This window comes from Haliotis cracherodii, unplaced genomic scaffold (assembly GCF_022045235.1).
Source record: "Haliotis cracherodii isolate W230 unplaced genomic scaffold, xgHalCrac1.p SCAF_2, whole genome shotgun sequence".
In the NCBI taxonomy this organism is placed as follows: domain Eukaryota; kingdom Metazoa; phylum Mollusca; class Gastropoda; order Lepetellida; family Haliotidae; genus Haliotis; species Haliotis cracherodii.
In genome coordinates, this window is record NW_027266275.1 from 74,821,515 (window position 1) to 74,841,680 (window position 20,166).

The 20,166-nt window shown below is 39.6% G+C and overlaps 1 protein-coding gene across 5 annotated transcripts in view; it reads right to left on the reverse strand.

Moving 5' to 3' along the window:
* Window positions 1-20,166, reverse strand: part of LOC139468513 (neuronal acetylcholine receptor subunit alpha-7-like) — an 83,248-nt gene that overhangs the window by 7,270 nt on the left and 55,812 nt on the right. For all 5 annotated transcript variants that reach the window (XM_071250515.1, XM_071250513.1, XM_071250512.1 and 2 more), the window contains 3 exons: window positions 4,373-4,566; window positions 3,210-3,316; window positions 172-626 (listed from right to left, as the gene is read on the reverse strand). In XM_071250515.1, coding sequence (XP_071106616.1) covers window positions 172-626; window positions 3,210-3,316; window positions 4,373-4,495 — 685 coding nt within the window. In that variant the 5' untranslated portion in view covers window positions 4,496-4,566. The remainder of the gene's footprint in view (window positions 1-171; window positions 627-3,209; window positions 3,317-4,372; window positions 4,567-20,166) is intronic.

A 20,166-nucleotide genomic window follows, 5' to 3' on the forward strand; every position in this document is an offset into this window, starting at 1 on the left:
AATGTTCTATAAAATATACAACAAGCGGTCTATATGATCCCCTGGTTTTCAATATGCTTTATGTATAACTATATGACCCATACGTACAAAGTAACGGTCTTTCTGTTCCATTAGTACACGATTAACAGCTGATTCATTACGTGTGTACCGTTAGTTAACAGTAATACTAACCTAGCTGCATTTTGGCTGGGGACTCTGGGGGGAGCCAAAAGAGGACGAGGGTGAGTGAAGAGAGGAGGACACAGGGCAGGATGAGGATGTAGTTGTAGAACGCCACCTTCCTGCTGATCTTCAGCGTGAAAGTCAGGTCAACATACGGTTCTGGACAACACGGGTAATATTTCACATTCTTCTTAGCTGAAGAATCTAGAATGTCCCATTCGTTGCTGGGAATATAGTCAGTCATTTCAAAACCTTTCACTGTGTATAAGAATTCCAGGTCCAACTTAGATCCATCATATGTCCAAGAACCAAACTTCAGAACGCATGTCTGAACATCGAAGGGGAAATGCCGAATATCGATAGAGCAAGAACTCTTAAAAACAGCTTGTGGGATCCATACAACGCCTCCATCATGAGAGATGACAGCCAAAGCATCCCTCTTTTCTTCCAGTCGAGTGTCGGCGCTGTAAGAAAGGTGGCGAGAAATAAAACTAGCTCTTATAACATTTTGAACACTTTACAAAAACATTAAAACCAATGAATATATTTAGGTACTGTTTTACTTCTGTTTAATGATACCATATAGCATCATGAGGAACAGCTGGTTTGATATTCAGGGGAGTGAGGGGCTGAACAATATAATTTTCCCTCAGGTGTTTACCTCAAAAACATTATTCATGACGCCACATGTAGTTATTATATCCTACATCGTCAGGGCAATTCTTTGGTTCAGGCGATGTCTCTTTGTGGTACCGGACAATGTGAGAAAGTTTATTACATAAATCACCATGATATATTGCACAGGTCATGTCTCAGGTGAAGCAAATATATTTGAATTATACCTCTGTTAACCCAGCAGTGAGTGAGTACCCGGTTACATGATATGGCAATGCAAAACCTTTCAGCGCCTTCTATTCTAGATTTTATAATCCCCAGGAAGCTGGGAATGTCATGTTTTGTGCACATTCACCCGTTTTCTCGGGTATTATTTAATCCAGTCAAGGAGAAAATTGCCCAATTTTCTCTTTGCTCAACAAATAATGTGGAAATGTATCAGCCTAAAAAGCACGCCATCTGGAACAAATCGCGATGCCTCAAATAAACAGGAGCCTGTGTGGAATGTTGAAATATGTTGACGCTTGCGTTGTAGTTGTTTTAAACCATACTGATGTTTATAAACATTCAACGGGTTAGTGTAAGATAACTGATAGAGTCAGATGTTTATAAAAATTCAAGAGGTCAATGTAAGATAACTGTTTTAGAGTAAGATTGTGTTGATTCATTTTTCTACATACAATACAAGAACATAATTAGAAGAAAACGACCCCAAATCGTTTTGATATTTTAATGCCATGAAATGTAAAGAAAATAGGTCTGCTTTAACAAAGTAACAAACCTGCATTCGATTGATCTAGTGCCAGAAAAGTAAGTACCCTAATTGGTTGAGTGCATGGAGTTCAAGTGAACATGGTCCCCTGAGCAGTTAAGTTCAAATGAACATGTTGCTCTGATCAGTTAAGTTCAAGTGAACATGGTCCCCTGATCAGTTAAGTCCAAGAGAACATGGCACCCTGATCAGTTAAGTTCAAGAGAACATGGTACCCTGATCAGTTAAGTTCAAGTGAACATGGCGCTCTAATAAGTTAAGGTCAAGTGAACATGGTACTTTGATCAGTTACGTTCAAGTGAACGTGGTGCCCTGATCAGTTTAGGGGTCAGTGATGCCCTGATAGGTGTGATTCCAGGGAACGTGGTATTCGATAGGTTGGGTGTAAGTATACGTGATTGGTGATTGGTTCAGTTGAAGGGAACAGTGTACCCTGATTGGTGTCGTACAGCAAAACTGGGCTTGTGACATTAAACTATTCGAGACGATATACATAATAAAATAATTTATGGCATAGTTATTTGGTTATATACACTGGTAACAATCTTAAAATACATCATTTGAATTATGTTATTTTTACAATGATGATAGGCTGAAAAGACTGTTTTGTAAAAATAATATTGTTTTCCAAAACAGATATCAATATCTCATCGCCTTTTGAAAGATCAGTGATTAGTTACTATTGATTTTAGATTGATTTGTCTCAGCAGAGTGTTTATTTTGGTCTCATACAGCCCTGAACATCCAGAAAGCAAATATTACTAGATCACTTGGATGAAAACATTTCAGTAAACAGTTACTTTGCTGTAGCTTTTAGAAGATTATCAAATACGTTTACATCATTGAGGACATGTGACGTGTCACAACTGCCCGCAGGCCATTGGCATGGTACTTGTGCATGTATGATATCAATCTCCGTATTCTGGTGCAGGGGGAAAGGGAGGGGAGGGTGATACAGATAAGGGGCATATGATGGGGTGTCTCTGTAGAAGCCAAATCGATAAGGATGCATGTTAAACAAGCATCATCGCAATAAATTGAATATTTTCATGCTTGGACAGACATATGAAGTTTTTTTCGAAATTACTGATGGAAATGCTTTGAAAATTATTGACCTTATTTATTTCTATGGGCTCAAAAAGCCAATTACATTGGGCTATCTAATCATCGTGTTATTTCTCGTGTGCAAAGAGTCGTACAAAGGACGGAGATGAGCACTGTTTCAGACAAGGGGTATCGGCCGGGGTACCGGTTGCTGCCCAACTGTTCCTTGCTCAGCATATTTGTCTAGATCCTCGATGCATGATAAGCCATGATGCTCATTGTGCTACATGGCCCTCGGTGCATGAAAAGTCATGGTGTTCAAAGTCGGACTTGGTCCCATATGCACACTAAGCCATTTTGCTCAATGTGGGACGTTGTCCTCGATGCATGATAAGCCATGATGCGCAATGTGCTTCTTGGCCCTCAGTGCATCATAAGCCACGGTGCTCAATACGGGCCTTGATCCTAGATGCATACGTCATAACAATAAACCAAACATTTAAACATATATTCCACGCCTTGGGCGAAAAACGGAAATCGTCTTCTAATCAGAACGTTTATGTTTTCATTATAAAGCTGAAGTGTTGCTTGAGAGCACGTCATCAGTCGAACTTACTAGTTATACAATTTGATATCTGGCATCCATATTGAATCGGTAGGTACACGCACATTGGTGATGTTATAGTCACTAACGTTCCATTTCAGGTATATATCCGTCCATTGCTGAAAAAGAACAATGAGTTATACATGTATATGTTATTATGTATTTAGTAATGACATATTGTTTTAGCAGAAAAGAAAATATCTCACTTGAGTGAAATAACACATTGTGAACACTACTTCAATGTTGCCCCAATGGCACTATTACTTTCCGAGTGAAAAGATCGCAAAGAACAGCAGGACAATATATAAAATATTGAACATATCGAAAATTTTGTTGTCAAACAACACCTTGATCTTATCTTGTGACAAAGTTTGTGACACACTTTTATGAAAAAAACAACTTTACCAGGTCACTCGATGAGATTATATCTATCTTGTTGTAAATACAAAATAATTTATGTCCATATTTTCTGCAGACAAAGTGTTATATTAATGTTGCTGATGTGAACAGTGTTATATCATGCGTGTTTTATTCATGTTGTTTTCTATGTTAAATGAAATGTCCGTGGCGTTCTCTACAAACATGTTATATCTATATTGCTGTTTCTATAAAACATGCTATAACATGTTTAACTGTCCGTACAAATCATGTTATATATCCAGATTTATGTCTAAATCCATGCTATAACATGTTTAACTGTCCGTATAAACATGTTATATCTAAATTGCTGTCTCTATAAAACATGCTATAGCATGTTTAACTTCCGTACAAAACATGTTATATCTATATTTATGTCTCCATAAAACATGCTATAACATGTTTTACTGTCCGTACTATCCGTTTTATGTCCGTAATGTGTACACAAATATTATATCCATGGGGATCATTTCAGTAACATGTTGTATCCATGTTTAAGTATCTAAATACATGTACACTGCTAATCCTTGTTGCCATCTCAACGTGTTGTACTCATGTTGGTTCACACGACATGCATGTTATTAATGAATAAATGAACAAACAAACAAACTTACAAAGAAACAAACTTACAAATGAACAAGTTATCAGTCAGTCAGTCAGTTAGTGAGTAAACCAACCAGCCAGCCAACCAAACAACAAACAAACAAACCAAACAATGAATGGTAAAACCACACGTTATGTGCCAGGATGGGACTCACATACGACGCCCACACGTTCGTGCTGAGGATCTGGTTGCGTTCATCCAGATCGAGGATCTGTATGAGGCTGAGACCGTAGTAGATGGGCAATGTGTCGTTTTGCTGCTTCACCGGTCGCCCCATCTTACCAAGCTTAGCATAGTCCTCCAGCAGCGTCCGTATCAACAGTTTCTCGTCCGATAGGTCGGCTCGACCTGTAGGAAAACAAAGGCTATCATTTAGTAAATAGAAGATCAACGCATACTGTATAATTTCATTCATTCGAAATTGTTTTCAGTTATTAGCATGTTACAATAGTATATATATATATTAAGTATAAAAGTAACAAGTAGCTGTGTTTATCAGTTTGTATTACACCGTACATTGTAAAATAAATATGAATATCACAGGTCAGAAACCTGTGATCGTGGGTTCGAATCCAATATTTGATTTGTTTATGCTTCTTAGTTTTCTGGCACCATAAGTGGTAAACGTTTGAAACTTAAAAGGCTTTCATCCAATATCAAGCTGACACGCCTTGATAGAACTGAATACTGTTCAAAGCGACGTTAAACCAGCCTCACTCACTCACTCGCCAATGTAAATGGAAGGCCAAGGGAAGTGGATCGAAGACCATTTCCACATTGATTAAACCTAGTATGTTACTGACAAATCAAACACTGAAATAGTGCAAATCTGCCTTTGCAGGTCGAAGCAAGGGAGCGGGGGACATCCCTGCTCGTCTGAGGAACTCAAATATGCACAGCCAATTGCGGTGCCCCACACCGCAGAGCCAATCTTGGCCCAAATCTCAAAACCGACAATGTTGAGAGACAGAAATACTGATATATTGAGACAAGGTATGTGATTCGATCATACAAATAGACATTTCTCGGATATTGATATCTGTGTATTTTGAATTAATAAGTCATATATTGTCACATGTACAGGAATACTCTTTGTTAGAGTTAGGCACCGACATATAACTGGAGCAGCAGTCCTGATTGTGGTGATTTAATTCCATGTTGTGCAGCTTTCACCTTCATAGTTATTTCTAGACACGTCATGAAATGAGTTCCATGACCTTTTCTGCAGTTGTTTGATAGAGGTAAGCATGTTGTGATCATTTTCAATAAGTGATCATTTTCCGAGCCATCCATTATATGTATGGAACGTCAGCAGGGTTTACATCGTTGACAACTTCTCTCGTGATTTATGATTTATACGTCCAGCCAGCGAGTCAGACGTGTTTCATATCAGGTTGAATGGGATAATGGCCAGACGTTGGTTGTCTGATAATCAAGTCTGGCAGATTAATCGTTCAGTGTCAGGGCTCAATGGGACCTGACGTAATGACGAAGCGAATATTGGTCAGACGGAAGTCAGTTATTAATTGATGGTGGGTGTCAGTCTGGGAAACGTACACCATAGATCACAGGATCCAAGACACTGACGCATATACTAAGGGACGAACACTGCCGAAGAGCATCACAACATCCAAAGCAAAGTAGAGTTACTTCCCTTGAATGAAGTGTTAACTGTGAGATTAAATTTAACAACATGTTAGGCTCTGCTAACCTTAATTGACGCGTCGTTGAGTATTTAACGATTGTTTGGGGGTAACATTGGCAATAACGTAACCATCTTCCCGAGGCAAGGGAGTTAACTGACTGTAAAAGTCCTTGTTTCCACCCTTGCCGTAATAGGCTGGGACTTCTGGGTTATGTCCCTTCTATGTTTCTCCTATTGGCAATCAGATTCCACCTGCATTTGCTTTCATATCACTTGCATTTGCTTCAAACAAAATGGCGGCGTCCAGTCAAGACGATACAACGGGTCTTACTCCTCGAAGTGCATCAAATCACGCGATCACCTTGATTTAAAACAGATCTGGAAAATATCAGTTGACACAAAGTTGACGGTACACATACTTTGCAAATCCTGAAATCAACCGAAATCTGCAGGTAGTTTACGGACGGATGTCGATTTCCTTACACGATTTTGATTAGACTAATAGACTCGTTAGTCCAGCCAAAATATAACTCCATAATTCCATCCTAGTTTGGCAAGGGTATAAACTGGACTTTTATATTTAGTAAACGCCCTTGCCCCGAGTACGTAAAGTAACCGAGATTTGAAAACCTGGGCTTAAATTACTTCAATTAGTCAACATCAGCTCAGTATGTATTTGACACAATGATCACATCAGCTCATGGGTGAGATGTATCTGTATATGTATTGATGGTATACCAATGGCATAAAAACATCAAATATGACCAAGGCGCCAATCGTGTCCTTGCCATGGAAATGTCTTTTAAAGAGGATTCAGAAAAAACCGACATTTAAAAAACAAATGTGTATAAATGTGCATATTTACTGATTGTGTTCAATCACAATACGTGTATGAATAACTAGATATGCAATAAATCATTTTAGAATTGACTTTCGCTTTGTTGTGTCAGTTCCTGCAGTATAAATATTCATACAATGAGGACAAGACTGTATAAACGTAGCACTTAACCGACCAGCTGACGATGAGACCATTGTGTCAAGTAATCTAACAATGTCAACCACGGACACTTTTTATAACATCCGAGGTGAGCGTACTGCATTTTTTAAAGCATTTTATAAACAAGACTGATTGAGAAAAGTTTTATGCCTCTTTTAGCAACAATATATGTTCCAGCAATATCACCACAGGAAACACCAGAAAGTGGCTTCAGACATTGTACCCATGTGTGGAATTGAACCCGGGATTTTGGCGTGACAAGCGAACACTTTTACAGCTGTGCTACCCCAAACGCCCCACCATAAACAAGAACTCTTCGCAAAGTCAATGAAAATAATGACTTTGTGTCGCTCTTCAGCGGACAAGCTGAAGTGTTACGGTCTGATACTGACTACATGATATGAAAAAGCAGATCCCCAAACACATACAGTTTTACAGTACACACGGTACCACTTGTTTATGAACAAGAAATGAACACGCTTATGATGACGGGGAATCCCAGCGGAGATTAACCCTTTTCTTTCAGAAACATGTAGCCGTGAAGGAGATTGTTGGGGAATGTGTGAAAAATACATGTCCAATGCCGGTTTTTATATTCTGCTCTCAGGGCAGGCACGGGGGCGAATTAATTTTGAGTCTGTAGTATGATACAAAAAAAAGGTGACTCAGTTTGAACTAGTGTATGCTCACCTACAGACCACTATTACGTATTCTGTTGGTGCCTTTACAATGATATAATATATACACACAGCTGGAAGGGACTCTGACTAGTTTGTTCAGGTAAACACCAGTCTCCATCTCCTGCTGCTGCAGCATCATGCACACATGTACATTTCCATCAGTTCCTTGACATCCCTCTAAACCGTAAAGAAAGACATGCAATAATCCCATCCCACACACATCGTACATGTCTGACACGAAACATCAAGTGATCATGTGAGGGGGACATGTACGCAATATCACTGATGGGAAGAAGAAAAAATATATATCTAGGTTTACCGATATTTGTGAGACGCTTCTTCCGCTTTGTCATCTAAATCGATACAACCAGAAAGAAGGATCGCATGATCAACCGACGTCGAAAACACTTTTCTAACCAAATGGGAACTGCGTGTTTTTTGCTTGGGATACACAATTACAGATATATTGTTTCTGTCGAAAATAATGTGAATACGTCCTTGTTGTTTTTCATCCACACTCGAAGTTGGTGTTTGACACGACAATCAGTGGAGTAACATCTGCCTGGTAATAATGGATTGAAGCAAGCTGTGAGTCATTTTTCACAGGTTTCCACTTCTGACATTCATAGTTGACACGGGGGAGAAGAACATCACTACATATTTCACAAAAAATTGTCACGTTATCTCAATCCAAAAAATACCTCTTGTCTCATATTGACATCTAATGTGTTTATTCGGAATCACTCTCTGTTCAAAACCACGTGAGAATTAAAGTAACACTCTTTGTGCTATTACCATAGGTTAATTGTTCAAATGGATACTCAGTATAGGGCATGGTCTATTCATTTTCCCTGGGTACTGTTGTCACCTGCGCTGTGATATATAGCCTGTTTTAACACCCTCAATTTACCACATAGAACATAATTTGGTTCCGACCGTATTGTCATGTAACCTTTGATGTAAACTATTCCTGTACCATGCAGTGTCCACCTCGTATGTAGTCATGATGGTTGTTTGGTTGGTTGCCGCACTCAGCAATATTCCAGCTATATGATGGCGGTCTGTAAATAATCGAGTCTGAACCAGGAAATCCAGTGATTAATATCATGAGCATCGATCCACACAATTGGAATCGATGGCAAGCATCAACCAAATCAGCGAGCCTAACCACCTGATCCCGTGAGTCGCCTCTTACGACAAGCAGAGTCGCCTTTTACGGTACGCTTGGGTTGCTGAAAACGTATTCTACCCATCTATCTTAGTGATGAGGGACTTGTCATTTCAAGTACCAGCTCCATGCATATAGTATGTATAACATGTACAGTGTTTCTTTCTTCTTGTTTTTTGTTGTTGTTGTTGTTGTTAAACGCCGCACTCAGCAATACTCCATCAATATGACGACGGTCTGTAAATAATCGGGTCTGGACCAGACAGTCCAGTAATTGACATCATGAGCATCGATCCACGCAATTGGAATACGATGACATGCATTAACAAAGTCAGGAAACTTGATCACCCGATTCCTTTAGTCGCCTTTCTCGACAAGCATATTCGATTGTTTCGACAAGCGTGGATTGCTGAAGACATATTCTAACCCGGATCTTCACGGGTCCACGTACTGTGACTAGAGCTTGTTCCATTAACATTGATCAGTACGACAGTATACTGACTCCGAGCCAACCAGTTATTACTTTATCCCCTTAATGCCGGGCGCCAGGTAGGGTTTTTAAGTATTTCAGTATGACGCTGCGGAGATTAAAACACCGACCTTCCTCTCTCAAGGCAGACGCTCAATCCACTAGAGCACGGAGACGGACAGCAAGGGTATAGTCTCGACAGACCAGGAATCAAAATTGTGTCGAACTGGGTTTTGAAGCAAGTCAAATTGGATCCGAAAAGGCCTTAATAACCGTTTTACCACATTAACGTAGTTCGCAGTCCACTGATCAACAATAACATTATAACTACAGTGTACACATTCACCTGTCACTCATATACACCCCACTTTCACCTTACTTCTTACATGGACGTTGCACATGCTACCAACCACTCGTTCGTTTAGTGCAGGTTCATTGTAAGCAGCGCGTAGTAACTCACTAATTTCCTGAGCCAAACTCTTTCTCTTGGTAAATGGAGGTCTGGTGTCTGGTTTCGATTAAGAAAACATATTAGGATACAGGATATAGTCTATCAGCCATGTAAGCCGATCCCTATGTTCAAATCACACGTCCATCTTCACTCAAGCGTTTCTGCCATAGTGAGTGAGTGAGTTGGGTTTAACGCCGCTTTTAACAGTATTCCAGTTATATAACGGTGTGTCAGCGTAATGTGGGAGGAAAGCCCGAAGTGATGCAGGTCTCAGACGTTTACCACTTCGGTGAAACCCACGAGCACGGGTACGGTGCTGACAAACCTAGAAACATAATCGGGGTGAACCGGGATTCGAACCCACAATCATAGGTTTCTGGCGTGTCGAGGGGATGCAACGCTGCACAGCGAATCGCGGCGACTCAGACGACTGGGCCACCCGTGCCCCCTTTTCTGCCATAACAATGATACATGTTTTCAATGTAATGTCTTGACTTGTGTATGTACATATGAAAGATTCAGTGTTAAGTCTTCTGTCTTTTCTCACAATTTCGAATGTGATCTTTGCCTTAAAAGATAATAGCAACGAAACCCTTTCCGTACTAATAGGAAATCTCCACTTAAAGTGTGTGAATCGTACGATTCCGACAGTATTATGAGCATGTGTTTATGAATCACTATTAAATAGTTATGGCACCAGGGGGTAGTGAAAAGGCAAGCGAATGCTGCACAAACACAAGCGAAGGCAAGTCAGTGGTTCACCTGAATAAACACGGGAACATGTGCTACAAGTCAAATAGGGCATTGCATAGGACATCATTTTGTCACTGGTGTCATATTTGGAAATGTCGTCTATGTGTCTACCACAAAACATTTTGAAAGCTGTGGTTTGGCCTTAAATGTTGTAACACCAATCAAACAACTTCTGAGAAAGAGTCGTATGACTGTTTGAAATCTTTATAAAAAGAGCAAGCTCTATTGTAACTCAAAAGTTGTGAAATGTAAAGTTGAACACAAAAGGCTGGAGCTTCTGGAATATTACACAAAATAAAAGGAAAGTTGATGACTGGAAAGATGACGTCCCCCCTCGATTGGTTAATTAGCCACAGCTTACAGAAATAGAACGGAATACGTGCATTTAATTATACAATTAACATATTGTTCTCTAGCACGGAAGCTTATATATGTGTAAAGGAGAGTATTACCATACATACAATCACAGTATAAACTGTTTTAGCCAATGCATTCGCAGACATACGATAATTAAAGTGTTCTTCTTATCTATACCTACTACGCTTGTACATTTACATATATAGTGTTGGCTTGTAACAGAAACATATTCAAACTCATGGACTCATTTTTCTCACTGATTACGCACAAGAAAAGGATCGCTTGAGGACCAGACTCAGAGCAGTATGGCAGAAGGAGAGCCCACGCCACATGGCGCAATGACTTCCCAACTGCCTCAGTCATTATCTGTTATTCCTATGTCAATATTACATTTAAAACTGGATGTGTATTTCCCACGAAGACAATGAAAGAAACACTTGAGGGTGCTTTAGAAACGCCTTAAAATGGGAACGACACATTAAGCCATTATGCCAATAGCCTAAATGATTTCATTCTCAGCAAAATCAATAAGTCTAGCAGGGCTCACTGATAAGTGAGTCTCAACGCTTATTCATAAGAGTATCCGTGGGTAATACACGCTAAACTGACTACATGCATAAGATGACCTCATATTCGAGATGGCATTATATTGTACTAAAGGGTTAGGAATGGTTACCCATACCCGAAAGCTAACGTTAGATTACCGGGGTAGTACACGCGGGTGCTATATGTGCTGTGTTTAAAGATCCGCAGCCTTCGAAATCTTCATCTGTGAATTGTGTGATGTTTTGATGTTACAGAGGATGTGAGTTGTACAGACGGTCTGCTAACTGTGAGAGAGGATGTCAGTGGGAGACGAGCCGGGCAGCGGGCTATGAGACTGTCAGCTTAATGTGGAAGGAGAGACAGGAGTGACTCATGTCGTTGACGTTTATCACGCTGGGGATTGTGTGTGTAATGTGTCCCCATCTCTGTCAGTGTCTATCTGTGTGTCTGTGTGTGCATCAAGAGTAATCGATTTCATTCTAAGAAGGGGCACAGCATTAAAAGGTGTGTGTGTGCGCGCGAATGTATGTGTGTGTTTGTGTGTGGCGTAAAAAATTTAATTCTAAGAAGGAGCATAGCTTTAAAATGTGTGTGTGTGTGTGTGTGTGTGTGTGTGTGTGTGTGTGTGTGTGTGTGTGTGTGTGTGTGTGTGTGTGTGTGTGTGTGTGTGTGTGTGTGTGTGTGTGTGTGTGTGTGTGTGTGTGTGTGTGAACTACACAAATCAGTGATTGATATATGAACAACGTCCCACGCTGTCAGGGTACGATAGGACCCGATCAACCAGATTACCGAGTCTGACCATCCGATACGATCAAACAAACCGTCTCTGGCGACAAACATAGGTTTCCCGGGTCCAACTCTGACCCTCAATCCACACGAGGGACGTTGTGTGTCATAGTCTTGAAACTCATCCTTTGGCATACCATGGGGGCATTCTATCGATTAACTGTCCATTTGTGCCTACGGTTCTCTCATGGGGGATGTTCCTGAAGTGCAGATCTGTGATATATCAAGACATAAATGCACGTCTTACATCTTTGTCTTGTACATACGGCCAGCAATCTGCATTGCGAACAAATCACTACAAGAGTTTACGGCTCATCTAAAGCGACATCTATGACAACAGAATGACGGGTCTCTATCTATAGCGTTGCAAGTACTTTAAAAGGGTAGTAAGGTGGTACATCAAATATATGATGCGTCAAAGTTGGAAATGTTCTCTATACGCCTACCTTATACCGTCATATAGCTGAATATTGCTGAGTGCGGTGTTAAACAACAAACCAACAAAAATCAAAACCTTATACTTTTCTAAAGCTTTACAAAGGCCTTGAATGTTATAACCCTGATAGAAATCCTTTTGGAGCATGCGGCGTATGGCGCTCTTAGACATCTTCGTAGAAAGAGCATTGTACCTCAAAAGTTGTGAAATGCAAACACCAAAGGCTGCAGCTGATGTAATATTGCTCGACATAAAGGGAAAGTTTGCTAGTTGAAAGTTGGAGCTATGCCTTTTGTGATAAAATTTTGTTAATAACTTGTTGGCCCTGGGGATGTCTACTTTTTGCATAAATGTCTTATCACCTAACATTCATATATATGTATTTTATAAAGAAGTCTAGCATTCCACATATATTTTTTCTTTGTAAATTTCCGATCAAATTTTTCTTTCCTTCTTGTCAAAAGTTTCCCAACCTCTGAAGATAAAGATCTAATTGTATGTATGGTCACTACGTGTTATGACAAACGCTGCATGGATCAATGAATGAAGATTTTCTTAAGCTTGTCGTGTGGGATAGTGGTGTGCAAAGTTGAAAAACCAAACGATTGCCGACATTGGTATTGGTCCTTTTTTTCAAGCAAATCTTATGAGTTTTTGATAATCCACATGGTATAAAGTCCATTTGTCTTTGGTGAGGTGAAATGGGGTTTAAGGTCGCGCCAAAGATTATTGCACTTATTTAGCGACGTGCATGTACGTTTGTGTGTCTGTGTGCTTGTACTAGTCCGGACTGATGCCGATTTATAGTGCTAGCTCACTTAGATACCATGCCGCAGTTTAACATGAATACCCCAAGCAGACACAGTATACTGACTCCGAGCCGACCAGTCCTTGTTTTAGCCCCTTAATGCCGAGCGCCAGACAGGGTAACAACAAATACCATCTTTTAACGTCTTTTGGTATGACGCGGCCGGGGATCGAAACCTGGACCTTCCGCTCCCCGGGCGGACGCTCTACCACTAGACCACGGAGGCGGTCCCATTTGTCTTAAATACGTCCTGTAAATATATAATTTTATGGAGCTTTAGAATGCAGTACAAAAGAGGAATGTACATGGTTTCTGCTTTCAGAGTCAAGCCAAGGGTTGTTGGGACTGATTCGTGACTTGTGCAGATTTCATCAGTCTACATACTGTCATTGTATATGTCAGTTTTTATATATATCATTCATACCAAGTTCTTTGATTAAACAATTATTCTAGCGACGCTTACATATAATGGTTATGCAAGTTGTCTTTTTACTACGTGAAAATGGTTTCCGTAAAACTATGTGTCCATTTCGCTGTCACACTCATAACCTGAATCTACAAAACATGCAGTTTAATATAACTATTGATCAATCACTTACTGTATGTACCAAATGTAACTTTTTCAGAAATGGAAACTGAGTATAATTTTCATTTTGTTAAAATAGCAGGGACCAATTGATACCCAAATATCATTATGTAGAATCATCCTTTAGAAAGATTAACAATATTCTATGTAAGAATATATTATCATAAATGTGTAAATATGTTATAAAAAGAAATGTAACAACCAGATAACGAATGTAAGAAACTGCTGTCATTTTTTAACAATCGACATGTCATCTGGGATTATATGACCAACAGGCTGGTGGCATTATGATGAGTACTAGTATTGACGGCCACAAGTTGTTGAGTCACTATTTGATAATGATTTATACACACCACCATGATATGGTCGAAGGCTTACAATGAGCTCGTGGTTAAGGAAATGGTTTTGTCGGTTTTATTTACATCATGAGGTGTCAAGCCCACATTTTGCATCACGTTTCCATGATTGAACAACTTAGGTGGAACGGTGTTACTGTAGGAAAATACAACTGTTGGTGGTTCCTGAAATATTGGGGAGATACAGCGAAAGTGACGTCTGTCTGCGAATATTATTTTTGTTAATTTTCAATCCCCTTGTAAATCTCAAATTCAGGAACAAGCGGATCAACCGCTGTGATATCCGTAGACATGAGCGTCTGCTTGTAGCTAGTGTATTGAGACATTACATTCATTTGTTAGGCTATCCGCGGTTGGGTGACAGGGAGCTTTGTGTGAATGTCCTAAATCTCGATCGTGATTATATACTTTTGTAGTAAACGTGCAACTGTTTAGCTGTCTGTGGTGTATGAGGAGCTTAAAGTACACTCATCGTCCTTCCATTTGACACTACACCTTCTGATTTGTTGGGATCACAGCAGAACACCCACCAAGCTGTCAAGGTCATAAACCTGTCTGCTTTATTGAACTAGCGTAAATATTGCTCACAAACAGGTCTGGTGAAAACATCAGACATGTTCAGCTTCAGGACAAATGCCGTCTTTTCGGAACAACTTCCTGATGATAGAGCACATAACAGCATAAAACACTACATTAGAAGCAAGCTAGCTCTGTTAATACGATCAAGACAATTGTGTAATTATTCAGATATCACAAGATATTTTATGCCTAGCATGGATAGAAACCTTATGCTGATATATATATATATAGGGGAACTTCGAAACATAATCATTATTCTTTCTACTTGTCCTGAGGAATACTTAATCATTATATTATCATATCCACGGATAGTGGAGATAATAGCCGCGAGGACCCATGGCACAGCCTTGATCACTGAAAGAGGTCTGTAATTATCATGCAATGCTTTTATATTCATAGTTGATAATCGCGTCAACAGCAAGGATCAGCACTCAATATGCTTGCAATTTTTAATGTTAACCTGAGGGCGATAATGAGCACGTTTCATGTGTTATAAGTTCATGTTTATGTGCAAAGTACACAGTGGTGTGATGGTAACCCAACATATTATGATATAAGCAGAAAGATAGTTGTCGGCTTCGCACAGAGTTGTAAATTAATGATGATTTATATGGAACTTTATCCGACAGGATCTGTTGATAAGTACAAGGGTTAGTTTATGTGACGTAGCTGCCTTTTCACATATGTCAGGGGCCCACATTGAACACACACGAGACACTCTGTGTGTTGATGATTTTATCATCCTGGCCTTTGCATGATTAAACATTACCATGGGCAATTACAATTCATGGTTGTGAGGGGAAAAATGAGCAAGCAATCGTTCGGAAAATTACCACCGGTTTGATGTAAGCGGAATTATTTCAATATGATAGTGAAAGAATGATCGGTTCTGACTGGCGGCGATGCCAGTTCCCAAAACAGGCCTGCTCTTCAGGGAGAGCAGCGGCAACCGTGCTTCAACTCAATTAACCCCGTGATGCCCTGCACGGGTACAACAGGAATAACTACTGATTTTTTCTACTACGCGTTTGCACAAAATGGTAATAGAGCAGATCCCTAGGTTTCAAATAGTTTGCTTGAGAAAATAGGGATTAACCGGTCAGGGCGGATGTGTATTGGCGGCTGTTAGGATGGATGGAGTTGGTGGTTGATGTGGTTTGTTTGGGATGAACACATAGGGGTAGGGTACGGGGTGATGGTGGGGAAGGGTGTGTGGGCTGGCAATGTGGCGTGGTTCGGGTGAATGATTGTATGTGGATGGAGACGGGTGGTCGAATGCATGTGTTTTCGAAGATGGGGCGAGTTTGAGTATAAAAGTGTTGGAAAAGTCGATAGGTGGTGATACGAGATAGGAAGATTGATAGGTTCGGTTGATAGATGATTGAGTTTTTGACTGGGTAAAGTTATTGCCCAAAGTCCCTATGTTATTGAATGGACCAACCTATATCCACTATAAACTAACAGTGTCGTAGTCAGTTTGGTATAATTTAATAAGAGATCCTATTTGTCCGACTTCCCGGACGAAATAATGTGTTGCAATGATCCTACACATAGAACTCAATGAACAATAAAGGTTGATTATGTAAATGTGGTCTTTATCAAAGGCATGTTGTGGCTCTTTCTCGTGCTCGCCTGACAGATAGACAGCTCTCCACCAGCTTCAGAAAGGCGGCCCGGACAATCAAGTGCCATCCTTCCAATAAAATATCAAAGATGTCTTAGAGCGTGGCTGGTAATACAGATCTTTGTATTACACGATAGGAAGCAGGATGTCTCAAGCATGAACTATGGCATGATGTCTTGTGAGAGTCAAGTCCATATGTGTCAATGTCTCGCTCGGCAGATGTTCGGTTGCTGACATGGCACTCGGTGACAATGAGTGCACCATATTGGTGCATTCATCTTCTGGTGGTCAGACGAGGAGGAGGTCTGTGGTTTACAACAGACACCCCAACCATGTTCTTCGAAAAAAATGAAGTCCTAAAATGCATATCATTTCAGACTCAAGGTCGGGTTTTGTAATTTTCGAGGCACAATACATAGACTCAACCGTGCACACTAAAATTGTTATTGGACTAATATTCTGTGCGGGTGACCCGTGAAGATACGGGGTAGAATAGGCCTTCAGCAACCCATGATTGTCGTAAGAGGCGACTAACGGGGTCGGGTGGTCAGGATCGCTAACTTGGTTGATGCATGTCATCGTATCCCAAAGGCGTGGATCGATGCTCATTATATCAACCACTGGATTGTCTGGTTCAGACTCGATTATTTACAGACCGCCTTCATATAGCTGGAGTATTGCTGAGTGTGGCGTTGTACAACAAACAAACAAAACAAAACAAAACATGCACGAATGGTTAGCGATGCAAGTTTGACAAAGGGTAATACAACCTGGATCAAGAACATCAAACGACGTTGTTGCCATTACGACATGGAATACACCCTCCAGCGTACACTGTTGGAAAAGGTAGAGATTGACCAAATTTAAGGTTCCTGCATCACCTTTTTTGGTCAAATGATGAGTGAGGACATACTTGAGCATCGTGATCATTGCCTGTATACAATATACCTGAACTTTACCTCATGCCTTTTCATGATGTGGAAAAACCAAGCATTTTTCCTTTTTCTAGGATTGATTGAGTAGTGTTTAACGATACGTTTAGCAATATTTTAGCAATATCACAGCACAATACCAAAATGGTCTTCTCACATGGTACCTATGAGGGGAATATTGAATATGGTTAGGGGAATATTGAATATGGTTCTTTGCGTTTTGGATCTGGTCTGTCTAGATTTACATTTCCATGACTACCAACGAGTATGTTTTCTTATTTAGCATATAACTTGACTATATCATCAAAGATATTATGCGTCACCATCATCACACAATATGATATCAGTCGTTTAATAATTAACAAGACTTTATGTAGTTGTACAGTAGACAAGGGCTGCTGAATAAAACAAATACCATAGTCGTTCCTTATTCTGGGGTTAAGGGTGATTCTCAGATTTATACACCTGGACCTGTCTGAACGTAATATATTGGCATCAGTCTGAACGTAATATATTGGCATGAAGCTGAAAGTAATAAATTGAATGTAATAAATTGGCATCAGTGTCAATGTAATATGTCGACATCGATCTGAATGTAATATATCCGCATCAGTCTGCATATAATATATCGGCATCAGTCTGAATATAGTATATCGGCATCAGGCTGAATGGAATATATCGACATTAGGCTAAATGGAATATATCGCCACAAATCTGAATAGCATACAATGACACAAAGGTTAGATAGACATACCAACCAGTTAACCATCCACACATCATTAGCTGCCTGTTTTGCATTGTGTAGTTCATATTATTAGTAGTATCATTTCATAATGAGTATGAATGTGTCTGCATGTAACTGTAGATTTGTTTTGTTATGCAGAAGGTGTAGCTTCAGCATGGTTGGATTGTCAACCGATCCAGTTTCCTGGAAATTGTGTAAATATGTTCAAATAATGGTCTTTGGTTATACATCTGCAGCAATCTGAATGTAACATATTGTAAATCGTGAATCAATATGCGCGCCGACACCTTGCCTACAATGCGTCATGACATTGGTGCGATCAGTCCTACCTTTGAATTCTAAAAACACAATCTCATTAATCGGTAATAAAATGTTGAATACTATGATAATGGTGAGGGGTATTAACAATTCAATTGAATAATAGCGTTTACTTTTTTTCACAAACTTCACTTCTCCCGCTTGACAGATGATCCCACAGCCAGGAAAACAATGACAGAAAATGACAAATGAATGATAATCACATGAGATAGGTCCGGTGAACCGACAAAGATTGTAATGGTTTCGATTATTGCACGAGTTAGCATGTCATTGATCTTTAGAACATAAATAACCAATGTGACGTATTCATTGAGCATCGCCGATTTGCTCTTCCGGATATTTCCACTACTAGGATGTGCAGTGTTTTCCCTTTAATTATAAGATGAATTGAAAAGATTGCGAAGAACAAATACACCGTCATATGCGGTCGGCGACTGTCCTAAATAGACAGTGTGACTCGATAACCAATGGAAAGCACAAGGTAATAAAGTACATTGTTTACTGGTATCTTTGGTATGTGATCAATGCCATTGTTCCTGACATGTGCAGTATCCTGATACTGCACACCCGTTTGTCCAGATACACTTTATAATTGCGAGCGTTACTCACTCGGTGTTTTTTGACAGAATTCATCCTTTTATCGTTTCATGATTTATAGTATTAACTCCAATCTGAATGTAATATCTCGGCACAAGCATGAATGTAACTTATCCTTAATATGCTGAATGTAATATATCCTTACCAGTCAGAATGCAATATATCCTTAGCATACTGGAGGTAATATATCCTTACCAGTTTAAATGTAAAATATCCCTACCAGTTGGAATGTAATATGTCCTTAACATGCTGATTGTAATATATTCTTACCGACCTGAATCAAATGTATTCTCAACATTCTGAATGTAATATATCATAAACATGCTGAATGTAATATATCCTTACCCGCATGAATGTAATGTATCCTTAACATGCTGAATGTAATATATCTTTTCCTACCTGAGTGTAATATATCCTTAAAATGCTGAAAATAATATATCATTACCCACCTGGATGTAATGTATCCTGAACATGCTGAAGGTAATATATACTTACCAGTTTGAATGTAATATATCCCTACCTGTCCGAATGTAATATATCCTTAACATGCTGAAAATAATATATCCTTACCCGCCTGAATGTAATGTATGCTTAACATGGTGAATGTAATGATTCCTTACCCGCCTGATTGTAATACATCCTTAACATGCTGAATGTAATATATCCTTACCTGCCTAAGTGTAATTATCTATCCTTAACATGCATGAAAATAATATACCATTACCCACCTGGATGAAATGTATCCTGAACATGATGAAAGTAATATCCTTAACATACTCAAAGAAATATATCCTTACCCTCCTGAATGTAATAAACCCTTAACATCCTGAATATAATATATCCTTAACATGCTGAATGTTATGTATCCGTAACATGCTGAATGTAATGTATCCTTACCCGCCTGAATATAATGTATCCATAACATGCTGAATGTAATATATCCCTACTCGCCTGAATGTAATATATCTTTAACATGCTGAATGTAATGTATCCTTCACATGCTGAATGTTATGTATCCTTAACATGCTGAATGTTATGTATCCTTAACATGCTGAGGGGCGGTCGGGTAGCCTAGTGGTTACAGCGTTGGCTCGTCACGCCGAAAACCCGGGTTC